The 17,388-nt window shown below is 32.9% G+C and overlaps 1 protein-coding gene across 1 annotated transcript; it reads right to left on the bottom strand.

The window, feature by feature from the left end:
* Positions 1 to 15,763: 15,763 nt before the first annotated feature.
* Positions 15,764 to 16,917, bottom strand: LOC137827057 (LOB domain-containing protein 33-like). The gene is made up of 2 exons (XM_068633265.1): positions 16,639 to 16,917; positions 15,764 to 16,175 (listed from the first exon to the last, which is right to left on the bottom strand). Exons 1-2 carry the CDS (start codon positions 16,915 to 16,917, stop codon positions 15,789 to 15,791), a joined length of 666 nt encoding a protein of 221 aa, XP_068489366.1. The 3' UTR covers positions 15,764 to 15,788.
* Positions 16,918 to 17,388: the final 471 nt, after the last annotated feature.

Below are 17,388 nucleotides of genomic sequence, written 5' to 3'. Positions count from 1 at the left end.
AAATCATTAAAATTTAATTAGTTTTATTTTATTTATTAATTTAATATTTTTATTTTATTTATTTAACATAAAACATATAGTTGAATTTTTAGCTGTCTTCCATTGAAGTGTGAGTGGTTTTCAGAGTATTTTTTACCCCAACACTTGTGAAATGTTGTGTCTCGGTTTGGGTGTGGAGTCAACAGATAAAAAACATATATGCATCTTTGGTCCACTGAATTATTCTGCTATGTGCTATTTTGGCTATTGTCTTGCTGTCTATATTTTGTGTTGTGCTAGATATTGTTGCCACTCCAATTTATTCATCTAGGAGAAAAATGACAAACAAATTTACTGTCAAATGGGCAAATTCTAATTAGATGAAGCATTTGAGAAGGTGAAGTGTAGTGAAACTGGTGACATGGAGAGTGGAACTGAACTTTCTTAAGAGAAAATTCATAAAGGCTTGTAGGCTGTAACTAATAAATTCTTAGTTTATAACAATTGTTGTTTATTTGGCAAACAAATAATGAATAAATAAAAATATTGGTAAATTCTCTCTCCACTTCCATATCTTTCCCATACACCTTTGTATTAATTTTTGAAAAGTAGGTTTTAACCTTTTTAAATTTTTAAATAATCCTAAATGAATCACAACAACACATTTTTAAATAACCTTAGTTGTATCACAATACCTCTATAACTCTCTTCTAACCACAACACCTCCATTCAGTTCCATCATTTGAGTTTATGAGAGGGTTGACGAGAAAATTCGTTATATTTGAAGTTTCGAAAATACTTTTGGTTAGTTTTATACTTCATTTTTGCACATAGCTAGTTTTCTTTTTTTAGGTTTTGTGGCTTCCAAAAGAATGAAAAAGATAAGCGAACAAAAACATAATCACCATCAGTAAAAACACCACAAAACTTACTTCAACCACCAACATTTACCTTCGTTTGAGAATGAAGAAGAAGACATTACACTCTCCACTATACTCAGAAGGGTATTGTTGAAAATTAAAAAAAAACGGAGGTACATGGAGAAAGTATGAAGGTACAGAGAGAATTTTCCAAAATATTTAAGGATACATCAACCCTATTACAACAAACTACTTCTAATAGTCCAACACAACTTCTTTCAGCAACATAAACAACTCATATAACAAACTTGCACCTATATTAACCCCCAACAAAGTCTTTATCTTCCTTACAAAATGTCAAACAAAAGAGTAAATTATATATTAGCAATGCAAATATTAGTCCTGTATCTAATTATACATCCCACTTAAGTAACATAATTTCTCTGACTTTTCAATTCAATATTGATCCTGCCTGTTGACCAGGACGCAAGAGCCTTGCCTCGTCGAATCTGGATCGACTTTGCACCGTGCTAGCTTCCGTCCTTCGCCTTGATTCACCTCAAGAACCTGCAAAAGACAGAACGGCGCCGCTGCAGCCGATCATGCTCCGACGCCCAAGTCAGCGACTGAACCACCAAAATACTAAGAGAAACTAAGAACTCCAGGAACCGTGCAAAATTCTCTCTCAGCGTACTCAAGTTCTCGCAAGCGTAAAGAAGTATTCTAAAACGCGTGTACCTCAGAAGTTCGTTAGGATTCCTTATATACCTGTGCATTTTCTCTCTCCTGACAGTTACACATCTGGACACGTGGCTCGTATCCAGCTGTACACGTGTCACCATCTGGAGCATCCTTGACTTGGGCGTCACCTCTTACTCTTCAGGCTTTCGGCTAAGTTACTTATGCAGGAAGCAACTCAGCGCATAACTGCCTTGGAGCGTGATCTCTTCTGCGTGGCGAGTACGGGTGTCTCGCCGGCCGCCATCATGATCTACTTCACTTGCTTCATCGTACATGCCCGGGTAAGCTGTTCCCCGACCTCAACCTCTGGCTAGCTAGGGAATGACCATCTGATGACTTCATCCTCTGCTTCGAAAGCCTGGAACAAGCTTTCCTGATCCTTCGGCGATGTCCTCCTTTCGGCGATCTCTGATCACTTGGTCGTCTGGGTTCGCATCCGGCGACTACATCACAAACCTGGTGACCGCCGGTTTAGGTATGCTAGAGATCGGAGCACGCCAACTTAATGACTGGTGACTACGCGAGCCTCCCGACTTCCTTCCCTTCTGCCTGCCAGGCACCCCGTTCAACACGCCTATATTATAGCTTGCTGCCACGTCATCACTTCCGACTACCTGGGTGGTACAAATATCAATAATCTCCTAATCACTCGATAAAACAAATTGTTATGTTGTGGATGATAAAAACATTCGAAGAGACAATGGTTGGTAGAAAAAAAAATGGTTGTTGTGTTTAATGATATTTATTATATTTTTTCAATTTTATCAAATGATTTTATATTTCCCATAACTTAAATATACATTTACATTAAAAATATTTAAAATGATTTTTACTTTTCTCATCTAAAGTTTAGATATGAGATTTCAAAATCAAACTAAATAGAAACTAAGTCAATAAATTTTGTTTGGCATAAAGACACACGTTTGGGTTGACATGGAGACTGTGTTGATGGTGAAGGGTGATATTAAATTTAGAGCAATTGTTGACTGGGACTAATGGGTAGTTGAGAAGAGATAAAAGAATGATTATAGTTTGAATTTCTTTATACAAAGACTTTTTTTAATTATTTCCATTTTTCCAAAAGACACCCACAAATAATTAAGGTTTGAAATCAAATAGAACGAAAGATGTGGTTAAGTGGAGAGAAAAAAAAATACTAAATTTATACTCTTTTCTTTTCTTTGACCGTGTGGAAAAACAAGGAGAAAAAGAAATATGATGATACTCGTGTAATCTTTTATATCATCTTTTGAAAAAAGAAGAATAAATTTTGTTTGAAATAACAACCTTGCTAGTTCAATTTTTTACACTTACTCCAATTTTTTTTTTTTATAAAAAATAACACTAATTTAATATTAATTTCTTTTCTTTTCTAACACTCCTTCTCTAATAGAGAATAGAAACATATACTTGTTATTTGTATATTATTTCAATTTTGTAATTTAATTTTTATAATTTCTCTTATTGTTAAAGCATATTCTATATATATATATATTTGCATTTTTTCAAAGTTTAGGATTTTGTTTATATTTTGGTTTTAACTTTATTTTAAAACTGTCATCTTTTTACGTGCTTTCTCTTTTTACAAGAAATGACATCACGATCTATTTTTGGTATGTCAACTGCCTTCCATGTAAACAAATCTTTATTTTTTTTTAATGTTGCAAAGTTCATTTGCCAATTTATTGGCATGCTTCCACCTACATACGTACATTTTTTTTCATCTTCTCCTGGTTAAATAGGTGTTGTTTCTTCTTTTAGTTCCAACTTCTCATCATCATTCATTCTTCAATATAAGTCCATCATTGCCACCATGTTCCCGCTTTCTTCCTTGTTTGTCCTCATTCTCGGATTCTTCATTTTCAATCCTGTCGCATAACATTCTCGGGAAGATTTCTAATCAACATAAATAGTTGCTATATCACCACCTTCAGTTGGAAATTTCATGGCCAAGTGTGGTGTTGATACAGTGGCTACAAAATTTGTTTAAAGAAGACCTTCCCAACAAAACATTATACGAAGTGCATGCATCCACCACTAAATACCTAATTTTAATAATTTTCGTTGCTGTTGATATTTCTCGGCAAGTGTACCGAATCAACTGTAATATAGTACTCTTTAAAGTACGAATGTCGAACCCACAAAGAACAATTCTAATTAAGATGTTCTGTTTTAAAACTCATCAAGTATAGAAGATAATTTTGAGACTTTGTTCATAACCAAATTAAAGATTTCACAAGAACTCAAAGATTTAGGGTTTGATTCTGGATGTAACAAAACAACTTATCAAATATAGAGAAAGATACTTGGGATTGGATTGCGTTTATCTCAATCATCTGTATTTTGAATAATACAATATATAATACTCAAAACTACTTATTCTTGATGCTTAATTTAAAGTCATTCATCTAGATTCCTCACAGATGAAATTCATAAGATAATTTCTCAAACACTGATTCCTCAGATATTTAACAAATCATCCAGCTTTAGGAACAGAATTATAATGCAATCAATAACCTGGAATCTATTCCTAGCATTACAAGTTATCAAGTATTTTCGTTTATTTCAGATCCATAAAGGTACTTTCCAGTTAAATTTAAGGATCAAAATCAAGACTCTATTGATCAGACAAAATCAAGCAATAAGCATAAAACGAAAATACCAAGAACAAGTAGAAAAGAGAATTTTATATATATATATATATATATATATATATATATATATATATATATATCACCAAGAATACATTTGATCAAGATAAATTACATTCAATCCCAAGTTAGAAAGAACTTAGCCACTCATGACAGCTCCTCCAATCTTCATTCTTGATCTGAGCAAGTTCTTCTCCTAAGAACAGAGGTTTCTTCTCTTTCTCTCACTAGTCTCTCTCTAAAAAACCTAATCTGTTTTCCACACTGGTTTTGAGTTATGTTTCAGAATTTATATAATCAACTTTAGCTCAAGCTAGCCCGTTTTAGCTTGAGCTAGATCTTTCGGTGCATTTTTAGCTTGAGCTAGCGATTCTAGCCTGAGCTAGATCAGTACTGCACCTTTAATCAACTCTGGACAGTTTTAGCTTAAGATAGCAATTCTAGCCTGGGCTAGAATTCTATTGCACCTTTAATCAATTCTGGACAGTTTTAGCTTGAGCTAAATCCTCTAGCTTGAGCTAAATCTTCTTGTGATCCAATTCAGTTTTTAATTCTTTTTCTTTCAATACCAGCTTGAATACATTCTTTCAATGCTTCATATTCATCTGCAATTTACACAAAAATTGAGATTAAATTTATTCATTTGTTTCTTGGTTCAAAAAATATATAATCAGATTCAATAATTCTCATATTAGGGTAATTTTCTTACATTAAGCAACAATTAAGTTCCAAAGTGTTCAATTTTCTCAATCATAAAAACTACACATTGGCACTTATCAAATTCCCCCCAACCTAGAATCTTGCTTGTCCTCAAGCAAAGTAATTGAATCCCAAAAAATATGAGTTCATTCTTCCCCAAAATCCTTAGAAATCAAATCAATAGTTTAATATCAGAACAACTTCATGGAAAGAGCACAAGATAATTCAACAAAAAATTATGGTGTTTCCTATCAATTCAAACCAAGACAGGATAATAATATATTCAATTTCCAAGGTAAACAATTGTTACTCTTCACTGAGAATCAAACTAAGGAATTTCTCTCTTCATTCCTTACTGGTGAGTGTTTTCCCTCTTTTTTTTTTCACTAAATTCCAAGTTAATTTAAGGTTGCCCTTCATTTCCAGTTGATTACAAACACTTTCACAAACATAGATCTTGAGGTCTTTTTCAGGTTGTAATGAGGCTGGGTTACAAAGAAAATTTGGTTTTTCCAGGATAACAAAATGCACACTTAACAAAAGATTAGCATATTTGCAATTCACTTTCTAATTGTGTTATCCATTATCCCTTCCATAAGATTCATTCACATTGCTTCTTTTTATATTCTTGTAATCCCCTTTGCTTTTTTTTTTAGAAAAGAGAATGAGAATTTGGATAATTTTGTCATTCCCTTTTTTTTCTTTTTCTTCTCTTTTTTTTTGTTTTTTTTTTCTTTCATTCTCAAAATCCCAGCAGCCACACTAAACCCAATTCTTTTAATTATAGAAATTTGAATTGCACCTATACTCTCCTTTTGTTAGCATACCACAAGGTAGGACAATATATGTATATCAGAAGCTAGGGTGCAATAAAACAAATTTGGCTCAAAAAGGGTTATATTTGTGCACATTTCATCATATATTGCAAAGGTTAGCTGTTTGGTTCTGAGTTTTCTCACCTCCAACTCTATTAAACATGCCTCAATCATCTCCATATTTGATTTTGTGATGCAAATTGACTAGAAAATTAGGCAACCTCAATTAACTCTTCACTAGTGAAAGTCTCTCAAACTGTTTAAAGGTTTCACACTCTCACTTGGTTGGCTAATTTCAATTCCTCATTTGTTCTCAAACATTGCTTTCAACTATTTACCTTGTTCCAACTTTTACACATTACTATCCTTTCTCAGTTTGAGTGATGGTTCCAGCCACAAATTCTTTTCAAATTAAATCCCCGATCAATCCATTTGGTTGTTCTAATTTAGAACTATGGTTTGATTTCTTTTTTCAAAAATTTATACCATCATCTATCTATATACAAGATTTCACTTCACAAAATATGCAAACATCAACCACTATACTAACTTAAGCTTGCCATCAACAAAAGCTAAAGTAAGAAATATTAAGCTAAACTGCTAAAATCAACTTACTAAATTAAACTGAAAGTAAAGTTAAACAAAAAGATAAAACCAGTTTTCTGTTCATTGTGCATGAGAAGTATCAATCTCCTCTTATGACTTTGTTCCGCTCTGTGCCAACATCATCATTCTGAACTTGGTTTGAATGTTCATCATCTGCTGCTGCTCCAGTTGGTCCAGCTGCCATTTCTGGTGTATCTTCAACTCTAGTCCCAACTCCAAATTCTCTTGCCTCCCCTGAAAAACTGTGCATGTCCCCATGCCAAGATAGATAATCACCAAATTCAGTGGGTGTCAACGACGAATTATTTAATACCAGTTGTGGATTTGGTGTGACTCATTTTTCTGCACATGTGAGAATAAGCATTTCTCAAACCAAAGTGTTTTATTTGATTGACATTTTAACAAACACTTGGTAAGCATGATATAGAATGGCATTGAATGAGTAATTTTTGGTATTTAATCCATGGAAGACAGTGCTTAACTTTGATTATCCTATTCCACAATCCTATTCAACATCAAGACATTGAAATTTCAAAAAGATTGAATCTTTCAATTTAAAAACGAAATTGTGAACTGGAAGCAGAAACATGCATGACTGGGTTTGGTTGAATGGAAATGGCAATGAAAATGATTATGGAGATGAGTAATTACTTACCTTGATAATGGCAATGTAGATGAAATGTTTGTTTGAGAATGATTATGTAGATGGAAGCTTTGAGATTTTTTTTAGAACAGAGGGTGCTTCTGAAACTGAGTTAGGTTGCAGGATTTTCAAAATGTGATTTTTATAAAATGCTGCAGTTTTTTTTTTTTAGAAATCTCACTAGCTTATGCTAGAGCTTCTTAGCTCAGGCTAAAATTGGGCAGAGAGCAACAAATTTGCTCTAGCTCAAGCTAGCTCGTTTTAGCTTAAGCTAAAGTTTGGCAGAGAACAACAAAGTTTTCTAGCTCAAGCTAGCTCTTTTTAGCTCAGGCTAAAATTTGGCAGAGAGCAACAGATTTGCTTTAGCTCAAGCTAGCTCATTTTAGCTTAGGCTAAAGTTTGGCAGAGAGCAACAAATTTACTCTAGCTCAAGCTAGCTCATTTTAGCTCAGGCTAAAATTTGGCAGAGAGCAACAGAGTTTTCTAGCTCAAGCTAGCCCATTTTAGCTCAGGCTAAAATTTGGCAGAGAGCAACAGATTTGTTTTAGCTCAACCTAGCTCTTTTTAGCTCAAGCGAAAGTTGCAAAACAAATTTTTTTTCTTCTTTTTCTGCATAACTAGCTTAGGCTAAAAGTTCTAGCTTAAGCTAAAATTACCATGCAATGAAATTTTTTTGAAAATTTTCATTTTGTCTTTGCCAAAAGTTTCAAACCTTTCTAAGCTTTCTTCCATCTATTCATTTCACCAAACATTTCAAACCTACATGACCATTTCACATATCAAACTGGTTTTAAAGACATCAAATATTAAAACATACTACTAAATCAAAAAAAAATTAAAGACACATTTCAAATCAAAACACTAGGTTGCCTCCCAGCAAGCGCTCGTTTAACGTCATATAGCTTGACGCCTGATTTACTTAAGGATCATGGAAGTGGATCATAGTGGTGTGCCTTTCAACTTCACCACCAAAATAATGCTTCAATCTTTGTCCATTGACCACCCAATTTCTTTTTGAGACAGGATCTTCCAATTCCACTGCTCCATATGGTTTTACTTGTTTGACTTGGAATGGTCCTGACCATTTTGATTTGAGTTTTCCAGGGAAAAGCCTCAACCTGGAATTAAATAACAACACCAATTGACCTGGTTCAAAAGTTTTTTTCAAAAATTTTCTGTCATGGTAAAATTTGATTCGGTCTTTATAAAGTTTTGAAGATTGGTAAGCATTGAATCTCATTTCTTCAAGTTCATGAAGTTGCACTTTTCTCTTCTCTCCAGCAACTTTAGGATCAAAGTTTAGAAACTTGATTGCCCAGTATGCTTTGTGTTCCAGTTCTACTGGAAGATGACATGCTTTACCATAAATCAATTGGAATGGAGACAGAGATGTAGGTGTCTTAAATGCTGTTTGATAAGCCCAGAGAGCTTCCTCAAGCTTGTTAGACCAATCCTTTCTGGAAGAAGATACTGCTTTTTCCAAAATCTTCTTAATTTCCCTGTTAGAAACCTCTGCCTGACCATTAGTTTGAGGATGGTAGGCTGTTGCTACTTTATGCCTAACTCCATAATGTTCTAACACCTTTTGAAGTTGAGCATTACAAAAATGTGAACCTCCATCACTTATCAAAACTCTAGGAGTACCAAACCTGGTGAAAATATTTCTCTTTTGAGAAATTTGATTACAGTTTTGGCATCAGCTTTCTGAGTTGCAGCTGCTTCCACCCATCTAGAGACATACTCAACTGCTAGTAAGATATATTCATTTGAGAATGATGATGGCAGTGGTCCTATAAAATCAATTCCCCAACAATCAAATATTTCAATTTCTTGAATGTTCTGCAATGGCATTTCATGCCTTCTTGTAATAGCTCCAGTTCTTTGACAACTATCACACTTCTGAACATGTTCATGTGCATCTTTGAACAGAGTTGGCCAATAAAATCCAGATTGTAACACTTTAGCTGCTGTCCTTTGTCCATTGAAATGACCTCCATATGGTGAATTGTGACAATGCCATAAAATATTTTTAGCTTCATTTCTTGTAACACATCGCCTTATCAAATTATCTGCACCAATTTTGAATAGATAAGGATCATCCCATACATAGTGATTAACATCTTTGAAAAACTTTTTCTTTTGATGCCATCCAAAATCTTCAGGAACTACCCCTGCAGCTTTAAAATTTGCCAAATCTGCAAACCATGGCCTTTCTTGAATTGCAAGGAGTTTTTCATCAGGAAACTCATCTATCACTTCTGATTCAAGTGCAGTTACTTCCTCTTTGCAAGTCTTGATAGGTGATCTGCCACATTGTTTTCACTGCCCTTTCTATCCTTTATTTCTAAATCAAATTCCTGTAGTAGAAGAATCCATCTTATTAATCTTGACTTGGAATCTGATTTTGTCAACAAGTACCTAATTGTAGCATGGTCAGTAAAAACAATCACTTTAGAACCAATAAGGTAAGATCTAAATTTTTCAAGTGCATACACTATAGCAAGCAATTCTTTTTCAGTAGTTGTATAATTACTTTGAGCATCATTTAAGACTTTACTTGCATAGTGTATCACATGAAAAAAATTCTCTTTTCTTTGCCCCAATACTGCTCCTACTGCATAATCACTAGCATCACACATAAGTTCAAAATGATAAAGCCAATTAGGTGCAGTGATTATGGGTGCAGAAATGAGTTTTTCTTTTAAATTCTTAAAAGCAATAAAACAATTTTCATCAAAATTAAATGCAGTGTCCTTATTCAGTAAATTGCAGAGAGGTTTTGCAATCTTTGAAAAATCCTTGATGAATCTCCTGTAAAAACCAACATGTCCCAAAAAACTTCTGATTCCTTTGATGTTGACTGGTGGAGGTAGTTTTTCAATAACTTCAACTTTGGCTCTATCTACCTCAATCCCTTTGCTAGAGATTTTGTGTCCTAAAACTATACCTTCTCTCACCATAAAGTGACATTTTTCCCAATTGAGAACAAGATTGGTCTCCACACACCGTTTTAGTACGGTATCTAAATTCTTCAAACAAGAACTAAAAGTAGTTCCATAAACAGAAAAATCATCCATGAAAACTTCAATTCCCTTTTCTAAAAGATCTGCAAAAATAGCAAACATGCATCTTTGAAAAGTTGCTGGAGCATTACACAATCCAAATGGCATTTTTCTATATGCAAAAATACCAAAAGGACAAGTGAAAGCAGTCTTTTCTTGATCTTCTGGATTTACAACAATTTAATTATAACCTGAATAACCACCCAAAAAGCAGTCATAAGCTTTGCCTGCCAATCTTTCCAGCATTTGATCCATGAAGGGTAATGGGAAATGATCTTTTCTTGTGGCTTGATTGAGTTTTCTATAATCAATACACATCCTCCAACCTGTGACTGTTCTTGTTGAAATTAACTCATTTTTATCATTATGAATTACTGTCATGCTACCTTTCTTTGGAACTACTTACACAGGACTGACCCAGGCACTATCTGATATAGGATAAATCATCCCTGCTTCCAACAGTTTTTGAACTTCTTTCTTTACTACTTCCTTCATAGTAGGATTTAGGCGTCTTTGAGGTTGAGTTACAGGTTTGTAGTCTTGTTCCATGTGAATTTTATGCATACAATAAGAAGGACTTATGCCTTTCAAATCATATAAAGTCCATGCTATTGCTCCTTTATTTGACTTTAACACTTTCACTACTTCCTCTTTTTCTTCTGCTGTTAGAGAGTTGCTGAGAATGACTGGCTTCTCCCCATTTTTTGCCAGAAAAACATATTTCAAATGAGTTGGTAACTGTTTCAATTCTATCTTTTGAGGTTGAGAGATTTCTTCTTTGATTAGATCTTGCTTTTGACTAGCATCATAAAGAATCTCTTTAGCCTTATCTAACTCTTCAACACAGTCCTGTATTTCTTTTCTTTCCCCTTCCTCTATGTCTTCAATACTATCCATGATAACTTCCATTAAAGGTTCAACTGTTAAACAATTTTTTTGAGTTTCAAAACAAATATCATCAATCACATCCACTCTGAAACACTCTTTTTGATCATTTGAATATTTCATTGCTTCAAAAACATTGAAACTTACTTCTTCATCTTGAACACAAACCTTTAATTTTCCTTTGTCTACATCAATTATAACTTTGGCAGTTTTCATGAATGGTCTTCCCAATATCAAAGGTACTTCAGCATCTTCTTCAATATCCATTACAACAAAATCTACTGGGAATAAGTGGGTGTTTCTACAATGGTATCAGAAAATGGATGTTTTCTAGTAGACATTTCGACAAATGTACCAGAAGCTTCTCATAACCTCTTCCCCGTTACTTGAAAACTTTCATCGTTGTGCACTCTTTCATTATTCTTTTTCAACGTTTCAAATTCTTTTTATAATTGCATTAACATTTCCATCGACATAACATTTTGATTATCTCCTTGCTCTCCAATTTGTTATCCTCTTCCACTCATTTCAGGTTACTTTTTAATTAATTTGCTTCCCGGCCCCACGGTGGGTGCCAAAATGTTCTTACAAGGGCTTAGAAACAAAACTCCTTTCTTTAAAACGTGTTGACTTCTCGTCTTCTTGGTCTCCTCTTTCGGGTTGGGCTTTTGGTCCACTATTCCTTTCACTTGAGATTGGGCTTAGATGATTGGTAAACTTACTTAACTGGGTTGGATCAACTAGGTCTCTCTGTTCTTGATCTCGGTCTCCTCTGGGGGTGTGTACCTGCAAGACGCTCTGATGTCAAAGTCAGAATCAGTTTTGTATAATTATCAAATAAATTCACTCTACTTACCTTTTGGGTTGAACATCTATTTATAAGGCTTTCTTATTGGGCTTAGAAGCTGTTTGAATCTTTTCTTTTTGCACCTAATAATTTTTAAACACACACATGCATATTTGAGTCTGTTTTATGGACTTTGTTACAGTAACTAATTTAATTTAATTTTTTATTTATTTAACCTTTCGACCTAACCTTTCGATATAACCTATCGACATAACCTTTCGGTTTAGCTTTCGACGTACAGTAGGTCAATAATTATAAAACTAAAAGAATTTTTAAAATCCTTGATATCAGAAAAAGCAGCTTCCGTCAACATGTGGGTGCTGTGGAAAATGAGGGGGTAGTTGGTGCAAAATGGCAGTGAACTTGTTTGGGGAATGACATTCATGAATTTGCTGTAAAACATTTCAACATAAACATCCATCCCAAAAACACACCTAACGTTAGGAATGTTAGAAGTGTGGGTGTAATAAAATGGTAGAGGGATCTCTGGCCCTGCAAACTGTGTTGCTATTTTTCGGACAAGCACTTGAGAATATATAGGAAGCTTCACTTCCTTTTTAGGTATACTGTTTGCCTTTAGAGAAGAATTCGTGGGTGCCATCATCATCAGTGCCATTGAAATACACTTCTGTGGCTAAAAATGGTGCGTTGGTATATATGTATAACTGTTGGAGATGTTGTGTTCAGAAAATAAAAAACACATAAGAAAACAGGTGTGCTGACAAAGTAGCTAACATTGTCATTGTTCATGAAGAATTCTTATAGTTTCATTGTTTATCCCCAACTAGCAAATTAGATTTTTGCAGTTATAGATTCGGTTTGCCAGATTTTAAATTATCCTAATTTGGGATTTTGTTGTATGGTAGTTTCATTGCCCTTTAGTCCTCGTACAATTTTTTTATCTTATTATATTTTTTTATCATCAATTAAAAAATTAATAAATAAGAATATTTTAGGAATTATTAAACCTTATTAAAAAAACATCTTATGAATCTAACATTTCTGTTTCATCAGAAAAACTTGTTACAATACTATTTCGATTGGGTTTTAAGTCTTATTAATTGTATTCAAATGTTGAGCTAATTCTCGTCAGATTATGTTTTTTTTACTATAACAGATGGATGTTAGGCAAAATTGGGCTTGTTTTCATTTTTTTTTATATAAGGATTGAAATATTTTAATATTTCCTTTTTTATAATTTTTTTTGTTATTGAAAAAAAAAATTATCTTATGACAATCTTTTGAACTTTATTTTCATGAGTGTAATTTAAAAAAATTAAGAAAACTAATTTTTATTTTATTTTATTCTAAAAAATTAAAAAATAATAACAATAAATTTTAATAATTAAACAAAATAAAAATATCAACAAGAAATGGTAATAATATTAATAAATGTTTCTATATGTTATATCTTTTCCTTTCTTTTCTTTTTCACTTCTTATTTCTTTCTTACTAAATAACTTCTATTTTCACTCATTTTCTCACCATTTTTTTTTCTTTCTTTTACTCCTTCACTTTTCTTTTTCTTTTTCTTTTTTACCGAAGATAGGCTTCTTCACGAAACTTTTGAGCCCAAGAAAAATATGGTTGTTGTAGCTTTGCATAACCTTTTACTAACAATTTTCATGCCATTATATTCCATTGAAAGTAAAGTAGTAAATGTGTTGTATCATCACGAGTATTTTTTTTATTAAACAAGTTTTTAAATTTTTTAATCAGAGTCGATTCTAGAAAAAGTTCACCCATTACACGAAGATGCATACACTTCCTTTTAATGTTTTGTTTGTTGTTAGTAATTCTTTTTGGTGTTTGATAAGTGACGTTGACATGAAAGTGTTGAATAGAATATATGATATACAAATTAAAAGTCATTGATAATGTATTAGGGAAAAGAATTAAAGTAACACTAGAAGCTGATAGCAACTTGGCTATTAAAGTGGCTTATTCACGTGAGAAAGAGTGAATAGAAAACTTAGACTCTGGATCAAATAATAAGTTTAAATTATTTATATGGTCAAATAGCTATTTTAATTTTATGTTTTATAAAAAAATTGTACAATTTGGATTCTATCACTAACACTAACGGTGATGTAGCACCACTATAAAAGAAAAAGCTTTTCTTTTCTTAATAATAAAAAACCGTTACAAAGTTTTTAGATTGGTCATTTTTTTAGCAGTTTGACACAGAAATTTTGTATAGTGATATTATAGCTTCGTTAGCCGCATTATGCTAATTATAAGTACTAAAATTTGGCATAAATATTAGTAGAGAGAAATTCCTTGTTGGAGATTTTTTTTTTTAATTTGATTTTTGATTGTTTATTTGGACGTTCAGTTTACTAGAATAAAAATCCCATGTTTTCTAGTTTAAAATCTTAAAAAAATATATTTTCTAGAAATGCTATTAATTAAATATGATTCTCACATGACCGTTAAAAAAAATTATGTTTCTCACCAAACCATTTTTAAAGAGAAGGTGAGAATATTGCTTTCTCCAAGAAAAAAAAAAGTTTTTACATATTACAAACTGAACTTTAAGCTTAAATCAACCTCATAAAACCAATTTATAGAGTTGAGGTTTGCACCCACTTATATACAATGAAATGTTCTCATCTCTAATCGATGTGTGTGATATCCAACAAAATGAATATTATAAAAAATATTTATGGTAAATTAACCAGATTTTAGTTATTTTAGGAATTATGATTATGGAAATCCACAACTTTTATTTCTAGATATGCTCTTACACCAAAAGTTGGCTTAGAGTTTTCTTTTGTACAAAAGGATAAGTGGATATTTTAACTAAATGATACAATGGTATCGTAAGACTAACAAAAACAATAAAATAATTAAGAAGCCTTTGGCACAAATAAATTATTAATTAATTTTTATTAGAACTAATAATGATTTCATCTTTGCTTAGGCTTTCTCATTAGTTATTAGAAATGATAATGTGAAATGTACCGTGCGAGCAAATCTGTGGTTCGATAAAAAAATACAAGAAGAATTAGCTATTTTAATCTGTTATCGCTTAGGTTTATCCTGCATTATCCGTAGTTTGTACAAGTTTAGTATAAGATAAGACGAATGAACCCACATAACCTACATACTTAAAATTTCAATCCCTAAAAATTATACACTTATTTTCATACTGTTTACCCATAAATACAAATGAAAGACACAACTAAATTATGCGTATTTGATGTGATAAAACAGTTGTGAGACCTCCAAGCTATAGTATAACAAATGCAAATTGTAATTCAATAAATATTCGTGTTATTTTGACTGAACTTGATGTTAGTATTCTAGTAGTTTTGTTTATTTATAATTTTGAAGGACTTTATGGATGTATGACTTCTTGAAAAAATTACTCAATAATTCAGTTCAATAATATGATTAATGAAATTTCATTAAGATTTGTATTTATAATTCTTTTCAATTCTTTTATGGTGATTGAGGAAAAAAAATCAGCTTGTATTTTTTGATGGGGGACGAGTTAAGTGCAGAGCTGGTCAACGTGGGACAATCTTATTGGCTATCTTATTTATTTTTATGAATATTGAAATTCTTAAAAAAATTATTTTTCTAGTTTAAATTTAATTACAAGAATTGTATGCCTGTAGAGTTTAGTTATTATGACATGTGCTGTTAGTTGTTTGGAGTCATGGTTTAAAATAATAACTTACTTTTAAGTTTCCAGCTTTTGGGAAGAAAATGATTTTTCTTTAGCAATAATCTTAACCAGATACCTGCAATCAGAGTAATGATTCTCCCATCATCATCTTAGTTACAAAATTTCACAACTGGATTTGCACTTTTCAGTCTGTTGATTTGTTACCCATTTAACTCTGATATTTTTTAATCCAAAATGATTGATGGAGTAGCATTAATCTGATACTCTTACCTGTTATATATTGTAAAATATACATCACACAAAAGTTGATTTTCATGCAATCATATTGTGCCAAGTACGGTTCACAAAAGTCTAGTCGCAGCTTTTTCAATATTCCGAGCCCTTTATGTCTGCATTATGCTTGAACCATGGATGATTCACGAAGACCTCTTGGTCAATTCCAGATAGGAACTGTTCTAACGGATTGGAGTTGGAATCACCAAAGGAAGGTTCTTCCACGTGTGCATTAGGAAGCTCTATATTCATCTGTGAGTCCAAACTTTGGCAGACTGTGGCACTTCCATCTTGTGAAAGAAAGTTAGCCAGATTATTTTGAAAATACTGTGTCCTTGTAGCATCATGCTGCAAAATATTATAAGGTATTCCGTTGTCTGAGTACATTGGTGCTTCGACAGTGCCAGAATTCACAACACTAACTGTGGAATTTGCCACTATGCTTCCAAGAGCATCTATCTCCTCTTGCAAGTTCACAACCTGCACAGAGTTTGAGTTTATATACGAAACACAAGACTTATATATGTATACATTATTCACTTTTGAAATAACTATGTTAAGAAACACATTAATCTAATCCTAAGGTGTTGACTTTTAAAATAACTATGATAAGAAACATATGATAGTGATTTATGATTAGTTGAAAGTGTAAAACTATTAGGACATAACCATTAAACTAGAAACTAGAAGTTATTGAACCTGATTCAGAGCAGTTACTTTTCCACACATTTATGCAAACGTTGCATTTGAAACCTTAGAATGAAGATTAGACGGCTCAGAAGTAATGCGTGATTTTTGGTATAGTTTACCTAGATAAAATATGAGCCATCAAATCTCATCCGAAGGTTTCAAATTGCTGAATGCGTGAAATCCAACTGTAGGGAATTGGGGTTCCTAAATGATGGTGTGATAAAGCATGTGGTGGAGTCACAGCATGGGAAACCTGTTGCTGCAATGCATAGATATGAGCAACACAGCCATAAATAGGATCATGCACGCGAGCCAAGGCTTCATAAGATATGGTGGTGGCAGCATCGCTTCTATTCTGGATTGGAAGATGTGACAATAGCTTGGAGACGTTACTAGCTCCATAAATCTTATGCACTGCTGCAAAATGGGTTGAAGCTTGGTCGTAGGAAAAGTAAGGAGCAAATACACAATCACTCGTGCATTTTCTCCTTAGGAACTTGCATGCTCCACATGATGAGCCAAACCCTGTCATTGTCTCCAATGTTTTACAATGTAAATGACTTCTGCAGTGCAAGACTTGTACTAATTTTGTCTAAGGAGAGCTCAAGATTGGAACCTTTATAGGCACCACCTGGGAGCGTCAGTTCCTTTTGCCTTGTCCAAAGGACATTCTCACTTGGTTTACTTTAAAGTATGTTGCTCTTTTGGGTCCCTTTTGTGGCCTACATTGTCTTTGTCAATTAGGGAAATTTTTTCCTCTTTTATGTCTCAAAAGGGCTTTTTTTCGTAAAGTTTCTTTCCCTAATGCTTCTGTTATTGAATATCCAATCATCATCATTTTTTGGGGTTGGGAGAAAAGTATAGTTGCTGCAATTTGTGTTTTTGTGAGTTTGAGTTATAATGCACGCTTTAGCTAATAATCTAGTTTGTAGCATAGATTCATGACTCATTGCAGCCATTTGTCTTGAAATTGTTAATGGTCCTTTAATTCCTCCAGTTTTAT

The sequence above is a fragment of the Phaseolus vulgaris genome, chromosome 8 (assembly GCF_000499845.2).
Source record: "Phaseolus vulgaris cultivar G19833 chromosome 8, P. vulgaris v2.0, whole genome shotgun sequence".
NCBI classification, from domain to species: domain Eukaryota; kingdom Viridiplantae; phylum Streptophyta; class Magnoliopsida; order Fabales; family Fabaceae; genus Phaseolus; species Phaseolus vulgaris.
The sequence above is the reverse complement of the archived record's forward strand: the minus strand, read 5'-3'. Positions and strand labels throughout refer to the sequence as shown.